This window comes from Echeneis naucrates, chromosome 4 (genome assembly GCF_900963305.1).
Source record: "Echeneis naucrates chromosome 4, fEcheNa1.1, whole genome shotgun sequence".
Classification (NCBI taxonomy): domain Eukaryota; kingdom Metazoa; phylum Chordata; class Actinopteri; order Carangiformes; family Echeneidae; genus Echeneis; species Echeneis naucrates.
Window position 1 is genome coordinate 19,713,513 of NC_042514.1, and position 15,116 is coordinate 19,728,628.

At 41.4% G+C, this 15,116-nt stretch overlaps 1 protein-coding gene across 2 annotated transcripts in view; it reads right to left on the reverse strand.

Moving 5' to 3' along the window:
- The window catches only part of adamts10 (ADAM metallopeptidase with thrombospondin type 1 motif, 10), a 50,581-nt gene that overhangs the window by 26,804 nt on the left and 8,661 nt on the right, over positions 1-15,116 (reverse strand). For both annotated transcript variants that reach the window (XM_029500849.1, XM_029500848.1), the window contains 6 exons: positions 8,997-9,133; positions 8,628-8,837; positions 3,547-3,709; positions 3,085-3,287; positions 2,287-2,370; positions 550-695 (listed from right to left, as the gene is read on the reverse strand). In XM_029500849.1, the coding sequence (XP_029356709.1) occupies positions 550-695; positions 2,287-2,370; positions 3,085-3,287; positions 3,547-3,709; positions 8,628-8,837; positions 8,997-9,133 (943 nt within the window). The remainder of the gene's footprint in view (positions 1-549; positions 696-2,286; positions 2,371-3,084; positions 3,288-3,546; positions 3,710-8,627; positions 8,838-8,996; positions 9,134-15,116) is intronic.

Here is a 15,116-nt window from a genome sequence, read left to right on the forward strand (position 1 = left end):
AAGGGCCTATCCATCATTTCAGAAGTGAGGGGGACTGATTGTGTACCATGACTTTAATGGTTTGATTTATCATCCTCTTGCATTCAATTGCGCCTGTCCTTAGCAGCTAAAGAACCAAATAACCACATGCAACCACAGTGTGGCACCCCGGGACAGGGTCAGGTCCTTCAAATGAGAGAGATTTAGCTAACACTTTCAATTTCAACAGCTTAACTTAGCTTCCATGGTTTGTTTTGAAGGAGTACAATGTTATTTTCCCCCCTGATTATTATCAGAAAAGGCTCACGCTATGCAGAGCAGTGCTGCTGGTGCACATCCAAACTGGGCCAGCCTGCGTATGCCAACGCTTTTCATGATGCGTTTCGAGACAGCTCAGAGAAACGTGTTACAACATGTTACTAATGAAATAAGGGGTCATAAATACTGCAGGGAACAGAGGGCACAAATACAGGAAGTGAAAGGGACATGACCCACATGTACCCCTTGGGTCTGCAGGTATTTGGGTTCATTTACTGTCTCCATCGCTGGAGGCTTAATCCATTTCCTGACCTGGTGATAAGCACAGCGGTGTCGTGGTGAGCTATCCCATTGTCTGGGATGGCATTCCCATAGCTGCTCCGATGTTGGATGGATTTCTGCCACTTACAGAAGCTGTCTAAAGACTTCCCTGCATGGTGGTTGATCTCTAATGTTGGCTGGAAAAGTGACAAAAAAGAAAACATGGACTCAAGAGAAAATGAAATTACATTTCAAAGCCAATCAGAATAAACATCAAAACAATTGTGTGGTTTTGCAAAGATATTTTTACAATGTAAGGCTATTGCAATGTCACAGAGGGCCTTTAAACATGATGATAAGCCAACAAGGCTGTGATAACACGGGCCCACTCTTCCTGTATTGCAGGCCTTTCTGCCTTAATATGCTTTCTGTCCTGGGAAAACCATACAAAGCAAAAAGGGGCATGTTAAACTACAGATGACAATAAAATCTTGATTCCAGCCTTCAAAGATTGAAATACCTGCATCAATGAAGCCAATGTGGCTTTAGGAATAGAGTGAAGGTGCTTTCTAGTATTATGAGAGCACAGACGGGAGAAGGAGGGAGTACACTGCTGCCCACAGCTGGCGAGAACTTGTAACCCAGGAATGTATGTGGTGACATAACTAGTAATTGCCTCATCCCACAGCCCCTCATTTCTAGACCCAGTGCTGACCTGGTTTTCCTGTGCAGCAACAGCTTGTCATTTTCAGACCTGGAAACCAGCAACATAACCTCTCAACTCATTACTCTCCATCCTGTCCCTGACCTCAGCCTCAATCTCAATGACCCCCGGAGTAAGAATAACAATGCTAACACTGCACATCAATATTGTTCCTAAAATTTCTTCTGTTCTATTGATTTCTTGTATGTGTGAATAGAAAAATAGATAGCTAGATTCTGATTGATTTAATCTCTCAGATGATGAACACATCAGTAAATTATGGAGCTGATTTTAAACAGTATGAGCTGTAAACTTTGTGTTGTACTGTACTGTATTTATTCAGTTGAACACTAGAGCGTCAATGTTACGAGGGAGCAGACTGCATCGTCACCACATTAATGCTGTGTTAATAAAAGCCTAAAAGGTTTATTCAACAGGCTGTCTGAGGGCTCAGTCCTCTCCTGAGCTATGCTGGTAAGGTCATACATCTTTTATTAAGTAAACATCTGCTTTGGGGTTAGGTGTGGATTCTTGCTTTGTGTCCCCTCTTGCCTCCTTTCTCATATCGAAACAGGAACAGCAGAACTAAGACCATGGCTATGCTTGCAACTTTTTAAGGCTGTACTCGGACATAGACGTGGATTGAGATATATTGCCAAAATTAGTATGCTGACATCCCAGTAATGACATGCGCAGAAGTTAAAATGTTTTAAAGTGCAGAATTAGCAGGCTGGCGGACATGCCATACGTTTTGCATAATTTAAATGCAAAACAAATGAAATGTTTCTACATCCTGGAAGTATGTTGCTATTCACCGCAGGAAAAGGCCTAAACCCCACATTGCAGTTCTGTCTGGCAGGTATGTCTGACTATTTCTTTCCTCGCCCATCACCCTCTTCCACACCTCCTTACAACATCCTGTCCCTTTTATTACAGGGGGCCATTCATGGCACCATTTACAGAGTTAGTCCACTAGCAGTGGCCACAGAAAAAGGACCTAAGTCAATAATTTGACACAAACAAAGAGAACATAGGAACCGCCTGGGGACGGTTCTTTTGTGCCGTCTGGACTGAAAAATATTTACCTGGTCTTCCATTAGCAGAATGAGCCGTGTCACGACAATGTTGACTGCATTCCCCAGGCTAGAATCCTGGAACAGTTTGGCAACCTGACCTCCAGGGAAACAAGAAAAAACCAGTCTTAAAAACAGGTGAGCAGATAGAAAATAGAAACAGATACAGCCAACAAAACTAAACGAACCTTTGTAAAGGCGAGATCATTTACAATAAAAAAGCTCGGTTATGAAGATTAAAGAAAAACTACCACTGCTTGAGAAGATGCTGTGGCTTTACTGTCACAGTAAGAGAGCAAATAACCAGGGTTGTCTTGTGCTCCTGCTGAGATTGCTTTTAAGGTATAACTAAACACTTGCAGAGTTTTAAAAGAGCCGTAAAGTCAGCGCATGACAACATCACAGAATGTCAGCTCCTAAACCATTATTAGCACTTAAGCTGCACTCTGACACTTGTCATTAGTGGTGTCTGCTGTAATTTGAGCGATTTTGCTACCCAATAAAGAAACGCTGTTGGTTTCTGCAATTTTCTAACACTCCAGACCCAGCCTGCTTTGTGATAGTGGCTAACCAACCTTTCATTGAATACATTCCAAATGTGTGTGTAAGTTTGTAAGTGATTACCTGTGTGTGATGTGATCCCCAGGGACAGAAGTAGTGCAGATGATGACATACAACCTAAGCCTGCTTGATATGTGGCCTCCAGCAGAAGAGTCTAACCCTAACCCTAACAACTATGACTCAAATTATGCTGGGAAAGGGATTTTTCAATCTAGTATGTATATGGATAATTCGTGTTGAGAAACTTACAATATTCATGACAGCCAGGATGTACTGCTCGATGTCTCTGCGACCATGGTAACCCACCATCATCTTGTCAGCCACCACCAGTGTCTCCACGTAGCGTTCCCGGCTAACTGAGCGCTTCAGAGGTAGTTGGCCACGGCCAACATGATGGGGAGGGGTCTTCAGTGTCCGCTGCCACCATGACGCACCCTTCATTGGTTTTTCATCTGAGAGAGATCAGGCACATGCTTTGAGTAGATGTAGAAAGAGGAAACCGACAATATCTTGAAAAAGCTTTAATGATTTGAATCAGTTTTTTTCAGCAACACCCCTTAAATCAGAGTTGGTCACACCCAGTCACAACGGGGACGCAACCACACAGCAATCTGCTGCTGCCAGCTGTGTGCAATAAACCAGTCTGGAGAACTGTGGGGACTCCAGTGTAGAAAACCCACTTGAAAAAGGTCAGAATGTCTCCCCTCTCACCAATGACTCCACAGGACAATCCTTTGTACTGATGACGAAGTGATGACCGCTTATAAACCACATGGGGGTGGCCCTCTGCCCTCTCCCCCCTCTCCGTCTGGTTATCTGGTGATATAAGGGGTTCAATCAGGTACTCCTCTCCCCCTGCTACAATAACCCCCTGCTGCAGAGGGACAAGGAAAAGAATAACAGGGACAGTCGTCATTATGATAGAAATGTTGCAAACAGTACAAAGATGTTCCAAATCGCTTGCACTCCCAGTGAACCTGGCAGCCAAATATGCATCATAAAACAGGTTCACAAAGTTAATAGAGCCATTAATACAGATCATTTCACAAACAAAATAACTAAAATGTATTTTAAACCACTCATATCTCCCAATAAGATAAGTTAAGATAGCACTTTATATATGATATACACATATGGTAGGTAGAGAAAAAATACAAGAATAGAAACTAAACTAAAAAAAAGTACTGGAAAATATATTCTGACAAACAAGAATAAGAAACATATCAGCATGTGAAGTTATGCTAAAGCAGGAATGAATCAGAGGCCTTCTTAGTGATCCTCATGATAATGGGTCAGAAATGTAAACGCTGCAGAGGACACTTGATAATAATTTGTGTCATTTCAGTGCACTAGATCTTGATCATTTAACACTATGTTGGTTTTCGATCATCCAGGTCATAGTCCTCTGAGAAAGCTGAATGTCGGGCAACTGGACTTAGTTATAGATTTTTGTTAGACGTTTCACCTTAATGCTCTGAATCAGGAGCATTGAACTCTGGGCTGAATTGAATTTTTGTGTCTCAAAGCTCTTTTACCAGCTGTTCACATCACGTAACAACTTTCCACTGAACCTGATGCTGCAGGGAGGCCTGCTGTCCAGACAGTCCAGGCTGGAGTGCTGGAAGAGGGGTTGAGGAGAAAATTCTCCCGAGTAACGCTTCAGGCACAAAGGGGATGACAATACTGTTTCATCTACTCTTTTCCACCTACTAGAACACAAGCTATGAGTCTTAGCCAAAGAGCTGATTAAATAACAACAAATACTCAGGCCCAAGGGAGCGCACAAACTTGAAGCACATGCTCAGAGCCTGTGGACACCCTAACTTGACCTTTGTGAAAGGAACACAGTATGTTAGGGCGGTCACACCACCACTGCACCATTAATATCTTCAAGTATACGAAGTGCTCCAAGTCGCAACAGAATATAGAAAAAAAGAGTGAGTCACAGTAAAAACTTAGGTGGGCTGGTGGGCATGTTTTTGGGACAGTCTGGCCTCATCTTCAGGCTCTCAGAGTATTCTGTGGCGGTGAACATGCTTCAGATGGTGAAACATTTGATGCGTTCCTGCTCCTAGTCAGCACATTTGCAGCACACTGACACCTGAATTTTACGCTTGATGGCCGAACCTTCTCCACACCACTGAATTAGTCTCTCCTCTCTTATCAGCTATTTTCGCCTGCTTTATTATGACTAGTGGAGGCACGTTCAGTCACATGCCGTCGTATTCCGCTCAGGGGTGCACACATAGCAGCTAAAACTTCAATTCAGTTAACACTGAACAAAGCCATGTCTCACAAGGCTTCAAGGTTGTCTTGGAGCTTTGCTTGCAGCTTCCTTCTCAAAGCAACAATGCACCTGATCCATTCTCTCCCAGGACGGCTTCGTGGCACAGAGCCGTGAAAGGTATGGCGATGAAATGTATCCATCCTTCAGGACATCAATTTTATTCACAGGGTTGACTTCTCTGATGAGCAGTTGATGTTTAGAGGTGTACCAGATTGTCCAATAAATAAACAGGGTCAGTTTGCTCTCCCTCAAATGACTTCACTGCAACTTTTACATCACACAGGATTGATTCCAAGAACATCGCGTAGACACAGTTGGTCTTGTCCATGTACATGACATGGAGCACATCTGCCACAAAGCAATGCTCACTCAGCAAAGGTCAACAGAGTTTTAGTTCTTTACACTAGCCAATGCGTGGCACACACTTTGGTGATCTGCAAGGGTTTCTGGCCACAGTTAATGGTGGCATACATAGCATATGTCTCCTGCCATTTTGGGGAAATCGAATGCAGGCCTTTGGTTTCCTTGATGAAGTCCTAAAAACTCCTAGGGATGTTTTATTTGGATGCTGCAGTGACAGCCAGTTGCAGAGAATGGCATACACGGCAAATGAGTGTGACATAGGGCAAATCTTGTGCACCCCGTTGTGCACCCCAGCCATCACAGATGCATTATCAGTGACGATTCCCTGAAGATTCTTTGTTTTTAAGCTTACATTTCTCAAGAAACTCAACTACTGCCTTTGCTATTGGTCTGGCATCACCCTCCTACAATTCAACCAGCCCAAGAAATGTGGACACAACTGTTCTTTTTTGAGCACTTAAATACCAAATTGCCACGCCCAGGTATTTCGAGACTGAACTTCTCATCTCCCACATCTGCTGTTACTTTTTTGAGAAAATGAAGCCATTCTCCCCTGATCATTTCTGTGCACAGTGTGGTGTATTTGGAAGTTTGTTGTTGCCACAGTATCTGAAAAGGCGGCTTTGCATGACACACCTAAACGGTTGCATGCTAGCAGCGAACAATGCTCTGCAATTGCCATTGCTGTAGTAGCTCCCGTGCTTTAGTAGTTAGCCACCCTAACCCTTAATAACTAACTGTGGTAATGTACACTGCACTGAGGGGGTGGCATGGTTTTGATTTATTTATATGCTTCACTGTAGCAGCTCGGGGATGGAGCTCAGTGGTACAGAGCTACATTTGCTTGTAGGAGGCCCCGGGTTCAACACCCAGCCACAAGGTGCCCACAAACCAGTGGTATTCAAGTCTGGATAAATGGGAGCGTTGCCTCAGGAAGGGCATCCGGCGTAAAACTGTAGCCAAATCAAACCATACAAGTCACAGAGCTGACTTTCTGTGGCGACCCCAAATAGGGAAAACCCGAAAGAATAACAACAATAACATTTGCAACAACAAATACTGTCCCACAATCTCAATCTCAAACATTTGTGATCAACTATATTCATTGGGTTTTAACTGTGGTTGTTTTACCCATAAAGCATACCATGTAAGTTTAGCAAACAAACCGCTAGACAAATACATATGTCATCATATCATATGTGAAAAATCTTTTTCAAGGCTACCTTTATTTGCAATGAGTGCACTAGCATGTAGTAATGTCTGATTACTGCTGCAGTCAGCAGACAACAGCTGTTTTCCAACCAAAAGTACTCACTTTTCTTGCAGGAATTATTGCTTTGATTGATTTAAGACACACTGAGGGGAAAAAAATTTGATTGTAAGAATCAAGTCATACATTTCTGAGTCATGCATTACGAGAAGTCATAATTATTGTGATTTATTTTCCAAGAGAGATATCAGATTGGCAGTCTTCAGTAAAAAGATGGTGGTGGAGCTCTTGAACCAGACTTGAGTAAAGCTTTCACAAATAAGGAAATGCTTCATCTTATAAAAACTATAGCACTTATTGTATTGACAGCCCCATCTACAACTAAGCCCATTGCCCTAGATTCAACTTTCTCACAGTAAGAGAAAATGTACTTTTGTCCACTTTTTTATTTTATTTTAATGCTTTTATCCAGGTTTTTAATATATTTCTAAGTGTATTTTCATGTTGACTGAGGACGTTTTTACTTGACATTTGACGACATTGAATTAATGTCATAACTAATGGTGACGAATAATAATCATAATAATACGAAACAAAGGAGGCCAGAATAAATTCTTAATGGAACATTTTCAATAAAATAATAATAAATATAATGTGCATTCAAATGTTTATTCCAAGAAATTCAAACACCGTTTTTATCAGCCTTATAGGGTTAATTCTTTTATACTCATTCACAGTAACATATTTAATTTCATTTGCAGGTTAGAATTGCCTTGGAGATCAAACCATTCGCTGATTAATTGATGAATTCAACAGTGAAATTGGTCATGTTGTTCCGTGCCCTTTTTAAGGATAACCAGTGAAACAATGCCAAGTGATTTTGTCTTTTGAAGCTAAATATTTGGCTTAGTTACGTATAGTTCAGCAATATCTTAATTCACTGCTCACTGCTTTCAAAGTGCCTTCAATCCCATAATAAGGTTAGTGATGCATCTCTGGACACACAGCATGTGCTCAGGCTGATTTGATCAAGAGTAATTATGCATGTTGCTTATTAACGCTTTGTGCGCATATATGATCCTCAGCTCTGCAGACAACTGTTAATGTGGGGCTTGCTTTTTGGAGTGAGAGGATGAACAGGAATGAGAAGTAAATGTGACTGAGTTGACGGTGTATTTAAATTTCCAAAGGGTTGAAACTGGAAGTAATGTTGATATTTTTCAACTTGATGGCTTTCAGTTAATGATTTCCATCATTTCCCAGACTGCCTTAGAATACCTTCAGGACGGCATGCCAGAATTTGAGACCTTGTGTCTTACAGCAAACATTGTACTTCAAATGAGGCAGGGATCTTTAACATTGTCTGGATCCCTTTCGTCCCCCCATATTTCCTATTCCAGGGTGTAGAACAAAAGGTGCCTGGTCAGGTGTTCATAGTGTTATAGTTGATTGTATACTCATAATGGACGACTTGTGTTTGGAGCGCAGTGAGATCTCAGTTGTGTGTAATTATGGCTTATACCTATGCATCACCACAGCACTCCAGCAGTGGAACTGGTGAGGATGTAGGATCAGACTTTGAGGTAAAATTTCTATCAATCTCTATCTATTTGCTGTTTTCCATTTTCTGTCAAGAGTATCCTATTCAGATGACCAACTATGCAGTTATACGTCCACCTAGAGCTGTCAGATGAAGTAAATGCTCACTCTACAACATCTTTACTTTCATGCATTCTGTAAGACATGTGAGAAGAATGTGACATGAGATCTAAGGATAGCAATGTTTGTATTATTTTTAGTGCAGGATTCTGGTTTACTGAGGCCACTGTTGGTGGATCAAATTTAACATCTTTTGTTGAGCCAGTGCTGCAGTTGCAGCTTGTGCTAACCACTGTATAAACTATGGATTATACTGGGGGGGTACAATCTTACCAGGCCATTACAGTTGCTCAGTGCCACCTTGCTTGAGTGCGGCTGGTCTTGAAGGTGTCCTATATAGTGGCAGTGGGGAGAGTAAGGGTGACTCCAGGCTAATCGGCCCCTCTTCCAGTACTCCACCCTGAACTGTCTGGAGAGCAGGCCTCCCTGCCGCGTCAGGTTCAGCAGGAAGTTGCTACGTGACGTGGACAGTTGGTAGAAGAGCTTGGATACAGAAAAATGGAGTACAGATCAGAGTTCAAGGCCATTTTTTTTCTCAAACTATGAATATGTTTTGAGAGTCTTTATAAGTTGTGTATAACTAGGAAACAAACTGAAGAAAACAGAAAAGTAATGTCAGTAACTTGAAAAAAAAAATCATACAGAGTCAGGCAGTCTGTCTTCAGGGCTGCGTCGTCTTCTTTGGTGATGAGGTGTTTTTGTGTCTAGCGTCTCGCCATTCGGTCCTACACGCACTGGAATAGCAATCTCATACTGGCCTAGAGAGGACAGGAAGGCAGCTAGACAAAAATACAGAGAGAGAGGGAGGGAGACATTAAAAAAAGTACAAATTACAGATGAAACAAATTCTGTTTAAACTATTAAACTGATTAAAAACATATGAGGACTTTGGGAATTGCTCACTTTGAACAAAGTTAAAGGCTTGTTTACTGACAGAGTGAATCAGTTGGCAAAGAGAAACTTGTTGACTTTTCGACCCATTACTAACAAGACCCTCCACTCCAGGTACCCTCTCCCCCCTGAATGAGGCCAAAAGAATGTTGCCGTGGTTATCCTGAAACTGTATAGCTCCTGTCTGTCCAAGTCTGTGCCAGGGCCGGGTGGAGATTTATTTTCCAACACAAATAGTTCCAAACAGCTAACAGGGGAAGGTTATCAACTGGTGAGCCCCCCCCGCCCCCTTTTTTTTTTTTTATCAATCCTTTGGCCTCACAGGGAGGAGAGGCAGCCCATTCCCATACAGTGTAAATACCCAGAGATCAGAATTTCCTGGTACAGACTTGCAGAGCTCTTTAATGGGACAAACGACTCCATCGGCACAATAAACAGCAAGCACAACTCCAAATGTTGCCTTCACATGGAGCTTGTGAGCTTGTACTGTACTTGCATTTCACTGGTTTCAGTCAGGTCGCTGATATTGGGCTAAAACTCCACTGAAGGATTGAGAAGAATTGACTGTGCAGTTTTTACTGGAAGCAACATAGTTTTTCCAAAATGTGAAAGCAGTATTAGACAAACAAAGCCAAATTAATGATGGTGGTTAGAATGTGGAGCAACTTTTTACTGACACTCCTGTCAATTCAGAGCCCACCATCTTCCTTCCTGTTCAGCGTGCTTAACCTTGTTTTCCAAGGTTTACTCATTACTTGGCCCACACACACACCTGCTTAGTTTGCTATTTAGGTTGCCTGTAGTTACTGCCTCCCTATTGAAACCATATTATGATCAACAATTTACTAAATTGCGGTTTTTACTTGATCTATTTTGGCTGTCAAAAGTATGTGATCCTCACATTGTGTGACTGAGCCTTTGCAATTATAGTGAATTAGAAATTATTTAGAAAATGTCTTCTCATATTGACAAAGTCTTGTCAACCAAGTCTTGCTGGTGCCAAGACTGGACAAATGTGGAGGGCTGCGGGCGTCAGGCGTAAAACTGTAGCCAAGTTTAATCATGCAATTCGAGCTGACTTGCTCTGGTGACCCTGAATAGGGAAAAGGCTGAAAGAAGGAAGACACACACACACACACACACTCACTCATATTGACAAAGGTATTCACATCAGGCTCCTGGGTGTCAAGGAGAGCATGGATGCTCTGAGAGTTAAAGCCTGTTTAGGTACTGAGCAGCCAAGCTTAGGACCTCTGCCTATTTTGAGTATTTTCCTAGCAAGGTTCCTCGTGTTAACCTCTGTGGCCTCCTGTGAAGTTGCTCCCTGTGCGTGAAAAAGTGTGCGCCTATGTGCTCCATTGCTGCACATATTTCTCCTTTTGGACGCCAATAAACTAAGCAAACTAAAACATTGTAGGCATGATTACCTGTTTAATGCCAAATGACAAATGAATGCAAACCGTGCAGGACAATAGCCATGATTTTCCATTTTAATGTGAATATGCTTTAACAGTGCCAGAACAGGAGTATATGATCACTTCAGACAGCTGACCAATTGATTCTCCCTCAACTCTTCATCAGACACAAACATTGGATGTTTAAAATGAATGCATGTAAATTTGTAATACATTTTACACACGTATACAGTATACTTTCCCAGAGGAATGCGTGTCCAAACTTTTGACTGGTGCTGTAAATGCACTTGTAGTCATGCTTATGCTAATCCCACCAATCTCATCAACTCTATTATGAAGCATTACCTTCATTAGAGCTCTCAGTTTTTCCCACAACACATCCATCCTGCTCTCAGACACCACAGCAAGTAATCAGGCAGATGGTAAATCTGCTACCTTTGAAGCTCAGCATAAGCTCCAGCAAAGAAAATTAAGGGTAATCAGGTGGACATGGAAGAAATTAATCAGACCTCCCACAGAATAAACTACTATACTAATGAAAACCAGACAAAAATGTAGTCTGCAGTTGTTGTTGTTGGTTTTTTTTTTCCAGAAGTCCTCCCATAGTTTCTCTTGCTCCCAATGTCTGTTCCATTCCACAAGTAAAAACAAAAACAGGGTACATGTTTATAATATAAATTTAGATTTTCTAATCTAAAAATAGAACAAAGATGGTGGCTGAGCTCCTAAAAGATAGAATCATGATCATCAATCAATCAATCTCCAATAGTAACCATTACACCAGATGTAAGAACATCAAAATGGTGTTGACTTTCATTAAAAGTACCAACTTTACACCGATCCACTTATTCAGTCTCTATCTGATTCTGATACCTGAATTTGGCTATATCTGCTGATACCAATGCCAGTGTCGCAGAGCACACAGAACTTCATGTTAAAAGAAATACAAAAATGCATTTAATGCATAACATTTAAATATATTACAAAGCAGTTTATCTGAAGTTATTAATTCTTAATCACATTGAATGTGTACAATTTAATGGAAGACAAAGCAGTTCCATTCAGGATTGAGCAGAGTTTTAATGGTCTTGACTGTTATTTTCAAAGATAAGATTTCCTCATTTCTTTCTCAAAGTACATATTTGAGATTTACTCAATGAGCAGCATAGTACCAAATTGCAAGCTCCAGTACAGCAGGGCATAATTTAGTAAGCTCATTTAGCATTTGGAAATACTGAATAGATCATAACGCATACAGCAGAACACGATGAGAATGGAAATGCACTAAATTTAACTGGTGACACTCCCTGGCAATAATAGTGAAATACAGCCTCTGTGCTGATAAATATACACATCCACCCATGAACATGGTATCATACTGATCCTGTAATCACCAAATGCAAAGAGTGGAAGGAAATATTCTGGATGGAAATTAGTCCCTCCCTCCCAGCCTACTACAGCCGGAGAAAGAATCTGCAGATATTTTCAGTGAATAGTTAGAACAAGAAATAATTCCAGTAAAAGCCAGAAGACTTAGTGCAGTGATGAAGAAGAAAAGACACTTTAAAAAGACAGTGAAAATCTAAACCCGGCAGCTCAGTTCACTCTCATTGTGTCTATCTGACTGTGTCTTTCAGTGGCACTCATTTCTGTATCACACTGACAATATGACCAAATGTAATGTCTACCAGCTGAACAACGCTCTAAAAGTCACAATAAATCTCTGTAAGGCTAAGGGTAGCATCGGATCCAAGTGATAATTAGGACCAAATGTAATGTGATGCAGCTGAAAGGGATCATTTAACAATAAAACAGGACTGGTATCTGGCATTGGCACAGTCACAGACAGTTCTGCAGGATGGCTCTGTGTGGGTCTCTTCAGCTGTGAGAATGTAGTGGAAAGCCAGTCTAACCTGGCTGAGTGGAAAAGCCTTAGAACCTACTACTTCCAAAGCAGAATATCACTTCTGGTAGAGAGTTCAGATATATCAAACCGACCAAGAAGCATTGTGTTTTATATGAGATTGCAAGATGCATTTTAACAGCTTTAAATGAGTCACCACTGAAATCACCTGTTCAGGAACTGTGACACACAACAGTGGAAACCTTAAAACTTTAACTTAAGGTCTTACAAAAACTCAGCGAAACAAAAAAAGAAAGTTGAATGCCAACCAAGCTTAAATTGCTAACGCCACCCTGAAATGTGGGTAGCTATGGGAACTGTTCCACGTCAATCATGGAAATCTTAGTGCTGCAGCATACGAAATTACTTCAGACAATAATGTACATATTTCCCAAACAAACAAAGCACTAAGCTATGTCAATAAGAAAGTCATTTTCACATGTTGGCGTGAAACAACTCGACCATCCTGCACGGAGCCCTGACTTCACCCCATCCAATGCTGTTTTGAAGGAACTGGAACATTGGCTCTGAGCCAGATCTCTCACAGTAAATTAGTGCTGGACCTCACTAATGTTGTGCCACAAAGGAAGCAAGGCTCTACAGACATGTCCAAAATATTGATGAAAGCTTTTCCAGAAGGGTGGAGGCCATTACAGCAGCAGATTAATGCACATTGTTTCTAATGACACATTCAACAATCAGATATGGTGCTAAAATAACATATTCACCCTACTGGATGGTTTCCATTCATATTGCTTTAGAAATGTAACCATTGTCAATGTAAAAAAAATGTAAAATAAAATTACAAAAAATTAATGAACAAAAAACTCTTTAATATCAAAGTGAAAACAGATTTCCCTAAAGTAATGTAAATGTATTAAAAATATTAAATGTAAAACAAATGACTGCATAAATATTCACCTCCTTCAAAATAACTGACCTAATTCAACAGAGGTCCAACCAAGCGGTGCTAGTCGTCCCACAGTTATGAAATGGAGATCAGCTGAGTGCAAGGAATGTGCCTCAAGTGATTATAGCATTAAGACACGTGTCTAGAAGGTTCAGTCACTGGTTAATCAGCATTTTGGGCTACAACAACACCAAAAGAATCCAAGCTACTGAGAGAAAATGTTATTTAAAAGTACAAGTCAGGGGATGGATACTAAAAAAAAGTCACTGAAAATCCTCTGGAGGATTTAGAAAATGGAAGGAATATGGCACATGTGTGAATCTGCCCAGAGTCACAGTCACAAACTGATTGACCTTGAGGGAAGGAGATAATTGAAGGAACCCAGCACAGCATCTAAAATGCTGAGATAACAGGCCCTGGAAGGCTTGTAAAGGGAGGGGCTAAAATGCAGGAACGGCACTAGGATTGAAGGACAGTAACTTATTTCCATTCACATCTTTTTGGTCCTGTATTACAAATACACATATGTCAACAAGCAGTAACAAACTCAAGATGGTAACAAGTCAAATGTGTCTTTTGTTGAACAAAAGTTACTGTACTGTTACTGTAATTAGTAAGTTGGGACTGTCACATTAACTTCTTGCATCAAAACAACACTTAAATACTTCCCATCTGCTCATGTAAATGTGTGATAAAGTCATTCATTCATTCATCTTCAACCGCGTATCAGTTACCAGGTTGCGAGGTTGAAGATGAATCCCAGCTCACTCTGGGTGAGGGTGGGGTCACCCTGGACAGGTCACCAGTCCATCACAGGGCCAACACACAGAGACAGACAGAGACCGACAACCACTCACACTCACATTGAGAGTCACCAGTTAACCCAAACATGATGTCTTCGGACGGTGGGAGGAAACCCACACAGGCAGGAGAACATGCAAACTCCACACAGAAAGGACCCCCGGCCGGGAACCGAACCCGCAACTTTGTTATTGTGGCTAACTACTAAGCCACTGTGCTACCATGATAGTCATACCATATCTAATCTCTCTGTCAATTAGCTAAACTGCAGGTTGAAAGTTTGTTATTTCATTACACTTATTGCTGCAAAGCACTGTAGATTGGTCAGCATCTCCTTCTGCCTCACCCTTTCAAATAAGTTTGAACACTTAACTGATTGGAACCTGAAACCCTGAAGGTAATACCATGACTTCCACATGCAGATTGGTCACATGGGGCAGGGGGTCTGGGGTTGCTGTTGGTTAAATAAAAGCATTACTCCCTGGTTATGACAGGGCAACATATGTATATGTACAGTATCTATGGAGGTATGGATGATTGTTTTCACTATATGATATTTTTATGTGTGCATCTTGTGGGCATATGCTTGAATATGTGTGAAGGGGGCTGAGGTGGGCTGCAGGAGATTCCCAGGACAGTCCCTGCATCGTCAGAAGGCTGCAGGAAAGAAAAGCCACCAAGAACATCAGCAAAGCTGCAGAGAAAGCTTCCAGGTGGCTGTGGATCGAGAGGGGTAGAGGTGGCAAAAGCACTCATATTAACAAGTAGTCTGGTAAAAGTAGTACTGATTCAACTCCTTCACTCAAGTAAAAGTAAGAAAGTACAGGCTCTGAACTGTACGT